General features: G+C 55.5%; 1 protein-coding gene across 2 annotated transcripts in view; it reads left to right on the plus strand.

The window, feature by feature from the left end:
• Window positions 1–16,073, plus strand: part of LOC105065390 (beta-galactosidase-1-like protein 2) — a 30,851-nt gene that overhangs the window by 11,650 nt on the left and 3,128 nt on the right. For both annotated transcript variants that reach the window (XM_010950480.3, XM_074357222.1), the window contains exons 5-15: window positions 1,219–1,327; window positions 5,751–5,843; window positions 6,435–6,516; window positions 9,506–9,576; window positions 12,198–12,282; window positions 13,526–13,663; window positions 14,132–14,212; window positions 14,606–14,712; window positions 15,247–15,387; window positions 15,560–15,631; window positions 15,881–15,959. In XM_010950480.3, the coding sequence (XP_010948782.2) occupies window positions 1,219–1,327; window positions 5,751–5,843; window positions 6,435–6,516; window positions 9,506–9,576; window positions 12,198–12,282; window positions 13,526–13,663; window positions 14,132–14,212; window positions 14,606–14,712; window positions 15,247–15,387; window positions 15,560–15,631; window positions 15,881–15,959 (1,058 nt within the window). The remainder of the gene's footprint in view (window positions 1–1,218; window positions 1,328–5,750; window positions 5,844–6,434; window positions 6,517–9,505; window positions 9,577–12,197; window positions 12,283–13,525; window positions 13,664–14,131; window positions 14,213–14,605; window positions 14,713–15,246; window positions 15,388–15,559; window positions 15,632–15,880; window positions 15,960–16,073) is intronic.

The raw sequence follows: 16,073 nt of genomic DNA on the forward strand, positions 1-16,073 counted from the left end.
ACCCTAGGGGCCCAGGCAAGCAGTCTCCTCTGTCCCTGGGCCATTCAGCTTGGCCAGGGCACCCCCAGCAAGGCTCACACAGCCAGAGTGGCCTCCCCACACCTGGGGATTAGAAACCTGTGTGTCAGCGATGTCTCTGGCTCAGGCCCCAGTCGGGAGATGGGGGGAGGACAGGATTAAGTCTTGGCCGAGTAGCAGCAGGGGCTCCAGCGCTCAGACCTCCCTGCACTCACCTGTCCATGCAGGTCTGGGTCGTGGGGAGGACAGGCTCGTGGTGGTGGGGCAGCCCCGGGGAGGGGGTGAGCTGGGAGCACTGGGAATCCCACAGGATCCCGGTGAGGATGAGAGACAGAGCTCTCTAGATAAGACGGGGTCAGACCCGAGGGAGCTGCCGTCTCCTTGTCCAGGGTTACCTGACTCAGATCGATGGCTTTCTGACCCCGTTCCAGACTTCAGATCAGGATGAAAGATGCATCAGAGCCTCTTGTAAAAATACCAGTGTTGCTCAGAATTTCATGTGAGAGGGGAAACACCCTGGCTCCAGCTCTGGGAGTGATGCTCCGCTCACCTGGGGAGCAAGGTCACACAGGCAGGTTGCAGGAGGGACTAATCTTGGTCTCCAGCTCCTCCCATGAGTGGGCTCTGAATACTGATGAGGGGAAGGTGGGCATGGAGGCGGCTGGACCAGAGTTGGCCTCTCAGCTGCATCTCATGCTTCTTCTTCTGGGTGACCTGGAAGGTGGCACCTGTGTCCTCTGACCCTGTGATTCCTCATTCCATTCTCCTCACCCCTTTGTATTGAGACTGGAGTAAACGCTTGAAAACTGGGCCTTGAGTTCAATGAGAAGCCTTTCTCACGCTGACTGGCAGCCAGCCCTGAAGCTGGAAATAGAGTGGCCTCAGGGCTGTGACTTCTGGGGACACGGGGCCGTGACCTCGGGGGATGCAGGGCTGTGCCCTTTGCGGGAGGCAAGCATGTGACCTCGGGGGGCGCGGGGCTGTGACCTCGGGGGGCGCGGGGCTGTGCCAGGCCTGATCCAAGCGGTGTCTGCCCCCAGTCTGTGGTGTAGCATCCTGCCTGCCACCCCCGCCCAGTGGAGGTGGCTCAGAGGTCCTCACTCGTTCCCAAGCTCTCTGACCCTGCCTCTTTGTCACGCATCACCCTGCCCAGGGCGAACCCACAGACAGCAAAACTAACCACCCTCCCCTTTGTTCAAGCTGGCTACTCCAGGACTCCGGCATGAGGCTGAGGACAACCTACAAGGGCTTCACTGACGCAGTGGACCTTTATTTTGACCACCTGATGTCCAGGGTGGTGCCCCTCCAGGTAAGGGTGGGCACGCTCTCCCTCCCCCTCCCCGTCCCCCAGTGGTGGCCGCAGCCTGGGTGGAGCCCTCAGGCCAGGGGCTCGCAGCACCTTTGACACAGGGCCCAGCCCTCCCCACGGCGGGGTCTCTTTGGAGGTCTATTTCAGTGTTGCCTCCAGGGGCCCTTGACGCCCGGATAACTGGAAACCCCCGTCTGTGTCCCCACAGCCCAGTGGCTCTGCTCTGCTGGGGGGAGTGTACGTGGGGAGGCCCCTGCCTGGGGGACGGCAGGACTTCTTGTAGTTGTAAAGTTACCACTGAGGACATTGCACGGTACATCCTTCTGCTACCAAAAAGGTGCCGCATGACACACCCAACATTCAAAGCATAGGCGTTAAAGCGAATTTTGGGGAGTATCTTAACATTGCATGTAATAATCGGAAACAGTGAAAAAGCAGGAATGAAAGTAATTAACCCAGTTGCTTCTGTAAAAATAAGAAGTGTGACGCCAAGAAGTTAGAACATCAGTAAAAACTGCTTTGAGTCAATGGTTTGGGATACTCCCAGCACACACAGATCAAAGGAACTGCTGGTCATTTGCATGGTAGGCAAATAAAACACAGGATACCCGATTAAATGTGATTTTCAGATAAGCAAGGAGTAAATTTTTTTTAGTATAAATGTGTCTCCATCTGTTTTGTTTCTGATTTTTAGTTATTTGAGTTTTTTCTCTCCTATTAATCTGACTAAAGTTTTGCCAATTTTGTTGATCTTTCCAAAGAACCAGCTCTTGGTTTTGTAGCTTTTTCTCCATTGTTTTTCTAGTCTGTATATTTTCTCTGCTCTAAAATTTATTATTTCCTTCCTCTGCTACCTTTGAGTTTAGTTTGTTTCTCCTTTTCTAGTTCCTTAAAGTGAAAAGTTAGGTTGTTGAGTTGAGAGCTCTCATCTCTTCTAATGTGTTTACAGTTGTGAATGTCCCTCTGAGCACTGCTTTCACTGCATCTCATACGTTTGTTCTGTTGTTTTCATTTTAATTTGTATCAAGATATCTTCCAACTTCCCTGTAATTTCTCCTTTGAGATACTGGTTGTTTATTCACATACTTAGGAATTTTCCAGTTTCCTTTCTGTTGCTGGCTTCTAGTTTCATCTTATTCTGACTGGAAAAGATACTCCATATGCTTTCAGTCTTTTAAAATTCATTAAAACTTGTTTTGTGGCCTAACATATGGTTTATTCTAGAGAGTGTTCTGTGTACATTTGAGAAAAACGTGTTCTGTGCTGTTGGGTGCTGTGTCCTCCGTGCACATGTGGGGTCCATTTGGTCTGTGGTACTGTTCAAGTCTCTGTATCCTTGCCTTGCTGATCTTCCATCTGGTTGTTCTATTACTGAAGATGGGGCGTTGAAATCTCCTGTTTTTATAGAGCCACTTTTTCCTCTTTAATTGTCAATATTTGCTTCAAATACTTTGGAGGTCTGATGTTCTGTGCATATATGTTTATAATTATTATATCTTCTAAATTGACCCTTTTATCATTGTGTGAATATATATATATGTATGTATATATGTGTATGTGTGTATACACACATACACACACACACACACACACACACACACACACCCATGTATATTATACAATGTCCTTCTTTGTGTCTTCTAACAGCTTTTGACTTTAAGTCTATTTTGGTTGGTATTAGTCATCCCTGCTCTCTGTTGGTTACTATTTGCATAGAATATTTTTTTCCATCCTTTCATTTTCAACCTGTGATTGTCCGTAGATCTAACATGAGTGTCCTGTAGACAGCACATAGTTGGATACTGTTTTTTTATCCACTCTGCAAATCTCTGTCTTTTGGTTGGGGAGTTTAATCCATTTACACTTAAAGTAATTACTGATAGGAAAGCACTTACTTTTGTTATTTGTTTTCTGTATGTCTTATAGTTTTTTTTTTTATCCCTCATCACCTTCATTACTACCTTCTTTGTATTTAGTTGATTTTTTTTAGTGATAAGTTTTGATTCCCTTTTCATCTCCCTCTGTGTATATTCTGTCGATATTTTGATTGTGGTTACCATTGGGATTACATATACTGTCCTAAAGTTATGGCATTCTGTTTTATGTTGACACCAGCTTAACTTCAGTCACAAAGGCTCTACTCCTTTACAGCTCTGCCCCCTTTTTATTACTGTTGTCACAAATTATACCTCTATATATTGTGCCAGTTAATACAGATTCATAATTATTTTATGCATTTGTCTTTTTAAATCCTGTAAAAATAAAAAGTGGAATTATAAACTAAAATTCTAATAGTGCTGGTTTGTACATTTTTTTTCACATATTTACCTTTACCGGAGAACTTTATATCTTCATTTGGCTTTGAGTTCTCGTCTAGCATCTTTTTATTTCACCTTGAGGGACTCCATGTAGCATTTCTTGTAAGGCAAGTCTAATGGTAATGAGTTCCCTCGGGTTTTGTTTGTTTGAGAATATCTTAAAGTTTTCTCTTATTTTTGAAGGATAGTTTTGCTGGATATAGAATTCTTAGCTGGTAGTTTTTGTTTTTCCTTCAGCACTTTAATATATTATCCCACTGCCTTTGTCCTGCAAGATTTCTGATGAGCTATCCACTGATAGTCTTATTGGGGATGGTTAGCAGACATTTGGTCCTGTCCAAAATGTGCATAAGACATTTGGTCCACGCTAAAAGGTCTTTGATGTTTGGTCTTGTCCAAGACCATTTGGCATGGTCCAAGTATGCACATCGACATTTTGGACAGGACCAAATTTCAAGGACCTTTTGGCATGAACTAAATGTCTTATGGACTGAATGTCTTATGGATGTTTTGGATAGGACCACGTGTCCTGCAAGGTTGGGGACCCTTTGTCCATGTCAAGTTACTTTTCTCTTGCTCCTTTTAAGAATCTCTGTCTTTGGCTTCTGACCATTTGATAATGTGTACTGGTATGGGTCTTTGATTTAATGCTCCCTGGAGTTCACGGAAGCTTCTTGGATTTGTATATCTATGTCTCCTCAAATTTGAGAGGTTTTTTAGCTATTATTTCTTCAAATAATCTCTCTGCCCCTTTCTTTATTATCCTTTTAGGGTGTCTGTACTGAATATATTAGTCTGTTTACTGATGTTGCTTAAGTCCCTCAGGCTCTGTTCACTTTTCTTCTTTCTTTTTCCTTTTTGCTCCTCAGACTCAATACTTCAAAATGACCTGTCGTCAAGTTTGCCCGATCTTTCTTCTGCCTGTTTGAATCTGCTGTTGAACTCCTATGGTGAATTTTTCTATTTAGATAATGTACTTTTCAGCTCCAGAATTTCTGTTTAGTTTTTGTAATAGTCTCTGTCTCTTTATTGATACTCTCACTTTGTCTGTATGTCCTTTTCCGGATTTCTCTGTCCATGTTTTTCTTTAGCTCTTTGAGCATATTTATGACAGTTATTTTAAAATCTTTGTCTAGTAAGTTCAGTGGTGTGTTTCTTTAGAGACTGTTTCTGGAAATTTATTTTGTCCCTTTGAATGAGGTATGTTTTCCTGTTTCTTTGTATGCCATGTTTTTTGGTTGAAAACTGGGCATTTGAGGAAACAGCCCCTCTCCCAGTTCTTGCAGTCTGCAGGGACACCTTTACTATTCAGGGGGCTCTTGGAGATCAGCCTGGGATGAAAGCTTGAGATCATTTCACATGTTTCCTTGGCATGTATCCTATCCGGCTAGTGTGTATGTTTTTATTTATTTTATTTTTAATTTCCCCTGGCTGCTTTTATGCCTTGATTCCCAGAGTCTCACCCTGGCTTCTTCCTGTGGCCTGAGGTGTTCTTTGTGTTCCTCTGCCTGTGACACTTTGCCGCCAGGCATCCTTGGGTGCTGGTCCCCAAGAGTGCTGACATGCTGTGGGCCATGCCTGTCTTCTGCAGCTCCCAGCCAGAGGTCCAAACTGTACCAATATGCTCTGTCTGATCTCAAAGTCAGATAGCAGCGGCTAGTCCACCAGGCAGCGGGCAGCCTACAGACAGCTCTGAATGTTGCAAACAAGCTCTGTCCCTTCTATCCTGGGGAAGGGGACTGTAATCGGGGTGGGTCCTTCTGACTGTACCATGAGATACCAGGGAGGGGGCGGGACACCATGGAATTTCCTGCCATTTGAAAAATGTCTTCTTCTTGATTGGGCATTCAGTTGTTTGCTTAAACACTTGGCTTCTTTCCAAAGCCCCTACAAAGTTATTTTAGTCAGTGTGTAGTTGTTTATTTGATGTTTCCACAGGGGAACAGGGTCCTGGAGCCTCCTGCTCTATGTCCTCTGACGTCACTCAATTATACACCAAGCTTTCTGAGACCTGCTCTTTGAAGTGGGATGTATTTCTGGTATTCGGCGACGAGCTTCTGTGGCTCCCATGACACCCATGCCCTGACCGTTTCTCTCTTCCCCAGTACAGGTACGGAGGACCTGTCATTGCTGTGCAGGTGGAGAACGAGTATGGCTCCTATAACAGAGACCCTGCCTACATGCCCTATGTCAAGAGAGTAAGCGTCAGCTTGGGCCCTGTCTCCATGCTCTTTCCGTGGGGTGTGTTACGGGCTCTGGTGTGGTGTGCGGGTCTGGTGCTCCTCTCCGGTCAAGACCACATCTCCCGGCACCATTTACTAATTAGTGAACCCATTCTCCCTCCCTTTAGTTCCACAGAGTCCTCACCTGTTTACCCTTTGTTGGTTGACATTAGTGGAAGCACAGTTCACACGTGGTGTTGCCAGGGCCAAGGGTAAAGGATCCTTAACTGGGTGGCAGTGGTAGGGGGTCTTCCTGGGGGGCTGCTCTCACTCCGGCACCTGAGGCCGTGGCCGCACCCTCCGCCGCACATTGGCTCCGTATGGGGAGTTGCTTCAACTCGCTGTGCTCGGGCTACATGCTCTGCCGGTTAAATGAGGGTCCCTGGGGTGGAGTCAGATATTTGGGTCCAGTGTATGGTGCAGTCGGGAGTGCCACGGTGGGAGCTCAAGCTGACTGGAGCTTTGTTGAAATGCAGGCAGCTTTCTGCACAGAACAGTCGTTTGCGGAGACTCTCCCCCTTTCTCTCCTTTGAGGAACGGCAGGCTGACTTGTCTGATCCCTCACAGGCCTTGGAGGACCGGGGTATCGTGGAGCTGCTCTTGACCTCAGACAACAAGGACGGCCTGAGCAAGGGGGTCATGGATGGAGGTACTTGCCTGTTGGGCATGTAGGGGATGGGGGACTGGGGCAGCACCCTGGCCTGGCTGTGCTCCCCCAGACGGCCTGAGCCACAGCGGAGTTCTCTGTTGCCTGTTCTCCTGTGTGCGTGGGTCTGGGCCTCAGGGGGTAGGGGAGGCTGGGACAGGTGGACTTGGGTAGACCCTGTGGCTGGCCTCTCAGTCCCCACACCGGGCCGTCGCCCTGCGTCTCCCTGTCCTGTGGACGTGCTGCTCCCACACAAGCAAGCCCTTTCTCCCCAGCCCCGTCCTGTCGGCATAACCAGGTTTTCTCCCTCCTGGTCTGTAACACCCGCACATAAACGTGCTGCTCTTTCTCCCCCCGATAGGGCTCTGCTGGCCCACGTCCCTGCAGGGTGTTCTGTTTCTCCGCTGTCCCCTTGACCGTCCCCTCCTCCATGCTCCCTGGCCCCTGGCCCCTTGCCTCCCGGTCTTGGCCCCAGGCGAGCCCAGTACCACCCTCCTCTCTGCACCAGCCCTGCCCCTTTCGGGGTCGCGGTGGCCTCCCCATGCATGACACTGTCCCCGACCTCCGTGGTACCTTCAGTGTCTTTTCCTTGAAACGTCGTCGTTCTCCCTGGCGTCCGGGGCGATTCTCGGACCTGGCTGGTCTCCTGGGGGCCTGTCCTCCCACCGTAAGACGGGCGCAGTTCCCGTCGCTTCCACGCGGGGCGCTGTGTCCCCGCGGCTGCTTCCTGGGCTCCGCGCACTGGCTCAGCACCTGGAGGGGCTGCGGCCGTGCTGGGGCGGGGCCCTCTGGGCGGGGCGGGCTTAGCTGCCGGCCTGTCCGCCGAGGCGCAGGGAGGGTGGATGCGCGCTGGTCCCCGCCCCTCGCGCCCCCGCCTCTCCTCCTCCCACTCTCGTCCCCGCCCCCAGCCTCCGGATCGCTGCCTGCCGCCCGGAATTACTTATTTTAAATGATTTAGTTCAAATAAAGTAAAGTAAGGCTTTCCCAAGGTGTAAAAGTAAAATAATAGGAACGCGCATAAAGGAACAGTGTGGCCCTCCGCGCCCAGCAGTGACCATTCTGAACGTTTACGCTTCTCGGGCATCTTCTCCGTAAATCTCGGTAACGTGGGACTGCGCGCTCCTTCCCGCCGAGGGTTCAGGTCTCCTCTGCCGCTCTGGCCCCGCGGCCTTCCTGGCGGTGCAGACCCCTCCCCGCCCTGACTGGCGGCCGCACTGCTGCTGTAATTACCCCGTTTATTTTCCTCTCCTGTTGAGGGCTTTTCTCTCCCTCTTCCTCCCTCCCTCTTTCCTCTTCCAAACTCCTGTCGCGGTGTTGACAGGTTTTGCGCTGTCAGATTCTGATCCAGCCCGATGGCGCCGGCGCCGCGCTGTCCCAGGCCTGACCACGGCCGGCACGCCTTCCCTGGGACTGGGCCTGGGTCCCCATCCTCTTGTCTGTCCGCCTGTCTGTCCAGGTTTCCCAGTGGTGGTCTCTGCGGGGCGCCCCGTCTGAGCTGCAGGGCGGGGCGGCCAGCTGGCCCCTCCCGGCTGTGCCGTCCCGTCTGGTCTCTGACCGCTTGTGGCCGTGCCGCCATGGTGACCCTCCAAGTGCTCAGTGGTTCATCCCCGCCTTCCCTGCTGTGTCATGGGTGACATCCTCAGCTGTTTTCCTCCAGTCCTAGTTCCTGGGTCACACTCACGTTTCTCTTCAACGTATTTCTTTCCTCACAGCCTGCTTATTCAGGGACTCTGTCTTTCTCATCTCTCTCAGGGTATTTCACTGTTTTGCACATTAACTGGTTCTGCTCTGTTCCCCATGTCTGGGAGCCTCTTGATGGATCATCCGGCGCTGACCCAGCAGTTTAGGGAAGAGGCACCGAGTGGCCCTGGGGGCTGGTGGGGGTGTGGCTGGTGCTCTCTCTGTGGGTGATGGGCGAGTCCGTGTTCCAGTGAGAGGAACCACGTATGTGCTGCGGGTGCTGCTTCGCAGGATGAAGTGATGCTTGAGGAGAACCCTCGGGCCGTCACTGCGGGTGTCTGGCAGTAGGAACGGCAGGGGTCACCTGTTCATAGTGTCCTCTTCCCACCAAGCCTCTGCTTTCCTGGGCTAGAGGGGGCGTGAGTCTGGGATGTGGAGATGCAGGGGGCTGGGGTGGGGGCCGGCGGTCCCCTCGGCTCTCAGGTGGGTTCCAGACCCACCGCCCCTTTCCAGGCACCCGAGGTATCCTTGAACTACCGTCCCGTCTCCCGTTCTTGCTCCCTACTGTCTCCTCCTCCGTCTTGTTTCCTGGGCTGTCACGGAGGACGGAGCAGGTGCAGGGTTCGCTTGGCCGTGCTGACTGGGCTCTGAGACCCTGCCAAGGTTTCAGACCAGCCCCCTGTCTCAGGTGTCCACTTCTGGTGAGGAGGGCCTGGATGTGCAGTCTTACCCAGACTGGTGGGTTACTCACCAGTGGTGTGACCTGAGACAAGTCGTTTAACCTCCCGGAACCCCAGCTATTGTCTGTCTGTCTGTAATCACTGGTGCGTCGGGGGGCCAGCTGCCCAGGTGGCTGCCCTGCCTCCCCAGGCCCCCCATCTAGGGGCAAGACGCAGGCAAGGAGCCTCAGGGCCACGTCCATGGTCTCTTTCTCAGGGATCCCGTCCTCTGGCAGAAAGCCGTTTAAAGATCTTGGGGGTGGAACAGAAAATCAGCCATTCCCTAAGATGTAAAAGGGAGCCTTGGTTTAGAAGGGCACCCTGTACTGGGCACTGGACGTGCAGTGTAGGCTCCAGGCTCCGGTCTAAAGAGTATGTCGATCGAGAGCAGTGCAGGGTGGGTGCGTCTCTGGGGGGTGCGCCTCTCGGGGGGGCTCTGCCAAGTGGTGGGGTTTCTCCTGATGTTACAGGAAGTCAGCTGTGACTGGAGGTGGGAGACAGAGGCGAGATGAGTTAGTTGATTTGCCGGTGGGGTGAGGAGGGTCCAGGTCTTCCTGGATTTGGGGAGAACTCTCTGTTCTCCTCCCCTGCAGTGCTGGCCACCATCAACCTGCAGTCACAGAGCGAGCTGCAGCTGCTGGTCACCTATCTGCTAAGTGTCCAGGTGAGTCAGTGAGCACGGACCAGGTTCCCAAAGCGGGGCTGAGCCTCCATGTGGGGAGCCTGCCCCTGGCTCGGGTCCGCAGACTGAGGGAAGGCCCCGGCTCAGCCCCGGCTCAGCCCTGGGCTTCAGCCTCCCTTCCCCAGGGCCCATCCCACCCCCGTGCCCCTCTTCCTGCCCCGGCGAGGTTGCTCTGAGGGGTCCCTGTGTCGGCTGGTGCGTGAAGCTAGTTTCCTGCCTCTTGAGAAAGGGGCACTTTGTGAAGCTCTGGGCTTGGTGCGCTGTGTCCCAGAGGCCTTTTGTCTGGAAGTTTGTAGACTCAGGAGTTCCAGGTGTGCTCATTTTGGCCCTAGGGGTTGAGGGAAGAGACATTCCCTGCCCGTTTGTGTCTGACCTTAACCTGCTCTGGGCCCGGAAAGACGGTTGTCACCAGAAAACGGGAGTCCTAGTCCCTTCCAGGCCAGGAGGGGAGGAGCTCCTGGATGTATCCAGGAACTTATGGTGAAGTCCTACCCTGACTGACTCCTCCGGTCTTAGGTCCGCGTCCTCTCCCAGGGAGAGCGATGATCTGGCCCAGGCCACTGTGACCATTTGGGGAGCAGAGGCTGCATCTCACCCTGTGTTATGGGGCTGTTGGTGGGGGAGGCTGGGTTGTCCCCTGTTCCAGCTGTTCCTTTTCGGAGCAGATGTGGTATCCAGAGGGACAGCCACGTGAAGCCATAACCACAGTGTGAAGCCGCCAGGGTGAGGGCCCCGGTGTGTGGGAGGTGCTACTGGAGTTTAGAGGGACCAGCAGGATGCAGAGAGGTGCCCAGGACGAGGTGGGACAGAGTGGGCCCCTGGACAGCTGCTCCACAGGTCCAAGAAGACAGCATGCAGGCGGCCCCGGCCCAGCTTGTGTCCCCGCTTCCTCCGCCTGCCCAGCAGGGGTCTGAGACGACAGGGTCTCTGCCCACTGGGGAAGAGACGTGTTAGGGAAACAGTTGCCCAGGAGCCAAGTGGGCTTGTCCTGGAGTTTTCCCAGGATAGGGATAGTGTTGTGCCCCTCACCTTCTCTTCCCTCTTCTGTGAAGTGGGGGTCACAGTGGGACCCCTCATAGGGCAGTTAAAGGTCAAGTGGGTGATGTCTGGGGGGAACTCAGGCAGCCATGATCCCCAGAGGCTCCTGCAGCGTCGTCCGCAGAGGGGTGGCCCCAGGCCATTCGTCCTGTCCACAGCACTCGTGGCCACAACGTGTGCTTTCATCCAGGAAGGGGCCGTTCAGATCAGAGGTCCTTCAGGGGGTCAGTGCCCCTGCCCTGCTTTACTTGGGGTGCCAGGCTGTACCTTGCCGGCCTGGGTCTGTCCAGTGACTAAAAGATGAAAGCAGGTATCCCTGAGCACATCTTCAGGGGGCAGCGTGTGCTGAGGGCTCCAGTGTCCCATCCCCTGTGATTCTCCCAGTGGCCACAGGAGACAGATTCCAGGACAGGGAACCCCTGGCAGGGGCAGGTCAGGGAGTCCTGCACAGTCCAGGTACAGCCAGCTCTTGGCTACGTCGGGCCATTGGTGGACAGCCCGGCCCCTCAGGTGAGGGACCCCTCCTGGCACTGGAGGCTGCTGACGTGTGTGACTTACTGACCTAAACGAGGTATAGGGTGTCCCCTTGGAGGTAGGCATCAATGAGGAAACCAAGCCACTGGTCTTGCTAGAAAATTGTCGTGACTTCTGTGGCCTTTCCTGCGGCATGGTGGGGACCTTCTACTCAACGGACCACAAACCTGCCACCACCCTGAAGGGACAGTGACGCCCTGTGCCAGGGGCCCCTGACCGCCAGGCTGTCAGTGGCAGAGGGGGTGCTTGATGGGCGAGGAAGACCTGCGGTGCAGAGCCAGCGACACCAGCATCAGCCCCAACGCCTCTCTGGTGCTCTGGCACTTCTGCGAACGTGGCTGTGCGGAGCTGGTCCCGGGAGTGATCTCTGTGTCCCTGGGGCAGTCTTGCGCCAAGTCAGGATCTGGAAGCAATACTAGACTCTGGACCGTCCTGCGAGGCATCGTGGTGGCAGTCTGCGCTGGGACAGCTGTGGCGCCCTGGTCTTCTGGTCTGGTTTTGCAAACTTCTGATGAAACTGACCTGGGCCTGGTGGAGGGCCCACCCCACAGCCCCCGACCCCTCCAGCCAAAGGGACGTGGCAGCTGCGGGTCTGTGTCCACATGAGCCTCTCAGAGAGGGTGACTCTGGTGGAAGGCTCTCCCTCCCTGGAGAGGACACATAGAGCTTGGCTTGATCTAGAAAGCAAACCGGTGTGAGGACCACACGGCTGTGCTGCTGGGAAAGGCTCACCTCAGGCGGAACCCGGGGTTCTCCACCAGCACCGTGGGCAGCATTGACACCACATCCACGGGGCAGTGTCTGCTGTATCCGCTTCGGTAGCCCCAGCCACTCACTCTACTCCGGGTGGAGGCTGCACATGGGGGACGAGCAGGTGCAGGTGCATTTGGTGCTCACCTGTGCCCTGCTTACAGGTGTCTGAGGCTAGGTGTGCAGCTGGGAAGGGTCCAGAAGTCGGAGGTGCTGGACTCCTCAGGAAGGAGTCTCCCCATCTCCCTCAGCCAGCTAACATCTGCTTTTGTGGTGCGCAGAGCGTTCAGCCCAAGATGGTAATGGAGTACTGGACCGGCTGGTTCGACTCGTGGGGCGGCCCACACAACATCCTGGACTCCTCAGGTGAGCGCCGTGCGGGGCCGTGTCCAGCGCGAGTGTGAGATTAAGTTCTGGCTTGGCTGCTACGTGATGCAGAGGAGCTGCCGGGCTCCGGGGAGTCTCTGCCGCATAGTCAGGTCTTGATGGTCCGGAGTCACCAGTCCTGACGCATGAGGTGAGCGGTCGAACGGGGCTCTGGGACGCCTTTGTGAACAGGTGAGGACGTGTGTCTCTGGAGACACCTGGCCAGCACAATGTGTCAAGAAGAAGCAGAAGCCCTGGAGCGCAGAGCAGACATTGGGACGTGTGTGGCCCAGGCATCCTCCGTCTCCGTCCTCAGCCCTGGGCGCACCTGCAGACGGGTGTGGGCAGAGGTGGGCGCACCTGCTCCTGCAGCCTCGCGTGCCCGTGAGGGACACAGGTGCACAGCTTCCTACATGGTTAGGTGTGGATCCCATCACCACTTGAAGGAAAGCAGACAGCCTGGAGGGCTGATTCGGTCTCTTGTTGATGAGGACCTGGGTGGCCCTCCCGTGGTCAGGTTAGCTCACCTGGCCTGTCTCCTGCAACACCTTCCCAGCAACAGCCCTGCTTCGTTAATGCACGTCTGACCGTGCTTACTCACCTGCCCCAGGAAGAGCCTAGCCGTCCCATTTCCAGCAGGCGCATCGACACTGAGTGTGAAAGTAGTTTTGGTGCTTGGTGGTCTGATAGGTCCTCGTTCAGCCCTCATGTCTTGGACCAGTGCTGAGGTTTTAAACCGTATGTATGTTTGTATTTATCAGCCGTTTATATCATTGCTCTGCTGTTACTGAGTGCTGAGGGTTCACTCTCCAGTCCAGTGGGACCAGGGAAGGGAGGGGGTCAGAACCACATCTCTCTTTCTGAATCTGGTCTCCCTGTCTCCTAAGTGGGCGTCACAGGAGAGGCCCGCCAGGAGGAGGGGCCCGCCAGGAGGAGGGGGCCACCGTACTGCGGGCTGCAGACTTGGGTCAGTGCAGACTTGCCTGGGGTTCAAGAGCCCTGGAAGCCCAGGCCATGGGTCCGAGATCTGTCGTCTTCCCCCACAGCCTATGGTTGGGTTTAGTGGCAGCTCTAGGACGAGCGGTGAGGGGGTCGGAAGAAGGCCTCAGCGCGTGGCCCTCCCTCTCTCTGTCTCTCTCTCTCCCCCTCTCTCTGTCTTTGTCTCTCTCTCCGTCTCTCTGTCTGTCTCTGTCTCTCTCTCTATCTCTTTCTTTCCTTCTCTGACTCCGCACCCACCCGCCAGAGGTTCTCAAGACGGTGTCTGCCATCGTGGACGCCGGCTCTTCCATCAACCTCTACATGTTCCATGGGGGCACCAACTTTGGCTTCATGAACGGGGCGCTGCACTTCCAGGACTACAAGTCTGACGTCACCAGCTATGGCAAGTGTCCCCAGCTCGGGCCTTTCCTGTGCACCCAGCTTTGTGGGTCTGGCCTTTGAGGGGAACCCCTCGGGACGGCTTATGGCCCCATCAGTGTGATGGCCAAGGTTCTGTCTGCGTGATCACTTCTGAACTTTCAGAGCTGTTGGAGACGGGGGGGTCTTCGGAAGTCAGCCAGGGGAAGAGGGGGCACGGGCTGGGGAGGGAAGACCCTCAGGTGGGGGAACCCCCCTCCCTCCTCAGGCCTTGAGATGAGGCACCCCTGGCCCCCTGCCTGGAAATTCAGGGCCTGGCATTCTGGGTGGCGTTCAGTAGTATTTAGTAGGTGTGGTGTCTCGACTGATGACGCCCAAATTGCTGGACGAGGACCCTGCTGTCTGCTCAGCTTCTCCCCCTCCATCTGCTGCCACGCATGACATGTCCTAGGGCCCAGGGTCCAAGGCCATGACGGTGCTGGGTGTCTTGCAGACTATGACGCGGTGCTGACGGAGGCCGGGGACTACACCGCCAAGTACGTCAAGCTCCGGGAATTCTTCGGTTCTGTTTCAGGTACCTGCCTGCGTGGACCCAGGCCCTACTGGGCCCGGCTTCTGCTCTGAGACCCCAGATTTTGCTCTGAGTTGCTCCCCTCAACCCCAGCCTGCACCCCAGCTGGTCTGTGTGTGGGAACGTCCCAGACAAGGACAGGCATGTGTGAGGGGCAGTTCTCATCAGAGTTGGGGTCCCGCCAGCCCCACCTTCTCACAAGTGTCAAGGTCCCTGAGGACATGTGGATGCCCCTGCCCGCCCCCGGCCTTGCCTTCCCAGTGGCGTCTCGGCTCGACTGAGAGTGGCCTGGGCCAGGGGCGTGCTGGGCTGTGGGCAGGAGCCGGGCCCAGGGAGGCTGGAGGCGCCGTGACCGGGGGATCCTCTCGGACGGCCTTCTGTCTGCTTGTGTCACAGGGGCCCCTCTGCCTCTCCCACCCGACCTTCTTCCCAAGACGGCATACGAGGCAGTGAAGCCAGTTTTCTGCCTGTCCCTGTGGGATGTGCTGCCCTACCTGGAGGAGGTGAGAGCCACCCGCGGCCCTGAAGGAAGAGAAGCTGCTTGGCCGCGTCACGGTCTGCTCCCCACCTTCAGAACTCAGAGCAGAGAACCCACTCGTGCTGGAGCATGAGGCGGGAGGGACAGAAAGCAGCAGAGGAGGGGCTGGTCACACAGTCGGGACCTGGCCTCCAGTCTCGGAGGAGGTGGGGGATGGGGCTTCAGCCTCTTGAGAAGGGCGCCCCTCCTGGAGCCGCTTCCGAGCTGCCCTGGTGCAGAAGGTGTGGTGGATACAAAGCCGTCAGTCACTGCGCACTGGGCTTCGTGCTGCTCCCCCCCATCCCCACCCTGGTGACCGTGGGGAGCCATGCAGGCAGTGGGACGAGAAGTCAGGAGCAGAACCACGGAGCTCAACTGTGTGATGAGAAGTCAAGTGGAAGAAGTGTTCCTGCTGCCCAGCCGCCCCTGCCACCAGAGAGCTAACCCTGGGTCGGGGGGGGGGTGCCTGCTGCCCGCCACCCCCGGGAGGCGAGGCCCTGCCCGTCTCTTCTCCATGCAGCCAGTCAGCTCGGAAAAGCCAGTCAACATGGAGAACCTCCCGATAAACGATGGGAACGGGCAGTCCTTCGGGTACACGCTGTACGAGACCACCATCACCTCGTCTGGCATACTCAGTGGTCTCGTGCGCGACCGGGGGCAGGTAGGAGCGGCCTGTCTGTCCCGCATGCCTGACCCTCCCCTGAGCGTCAAGGTGTGGAGAAGGCCCCTCGGCAGGAGTTGCGGCCTCCACCTCCTCCCAGGCTGGTGCACATGGCTCCCTCTGCCTGCCCCAGCCAATGGGGTGCGTCCTGGTCTGTCTGCTCGCTTGGCAGGTGTTTGTGAACACAGTCTCCGTAGGGTTCCTGGACTACAAGAGGAAGGAAGTCGCCATCCCCTTGATCCAGGTGTGCCCTGGGGCTGGTGGCGGGTGCTTGCCAGCTGCGCTCTGGGCAGGTGTGGGGGCGCCAGGCAGGGAGGCTGAGACACAGAGCTGCTGATGGGGAGGTGAGCGTGGCTTTCTGACCAGCGGGAACCCTCCCTGCCGTCCTCAGAGCTTAGGGAGAACTGGGGCTCCACGGAGAAACCCCGAGGGGCAGTTGTACCTGTGTGGCTGGGAATCAGGCTTTCCTCAGTGACAGCTGCATTCCTGGCAGGGGTTCATTTTGCTAAGGATCTTGGTGGAGAATTGCGGGCGAGTCAACTATGGGGATAACATCAACGACCAGCGCAAAGGTGAGTCACGACACATGCCTGGCTGTTCCTTCTCCATGGCAGCACACGGAGGCTGAGCTGTAGGTGGGGTCACGGGGGCCACTGGGGGGAGGGGGTCACGGGGGCCACTGGGGG

This window comes from Camelus bactrianus, chromosome 33, assembly GCF_048773025.1.
Source record: "Camelus bactrianus isolate YW-2024 breed Bactrian camel chromosome 33, ASM4877302v1, whole genome shotgun sequence".
In the NCBI taxonomy this organism is placed as follows: domain Eukaryota; kingdom Metazoa; phylum Chordata; class Mammalia; order Artiodactyla; family Camelidae; genus Camelus; species Camelus bactrianus.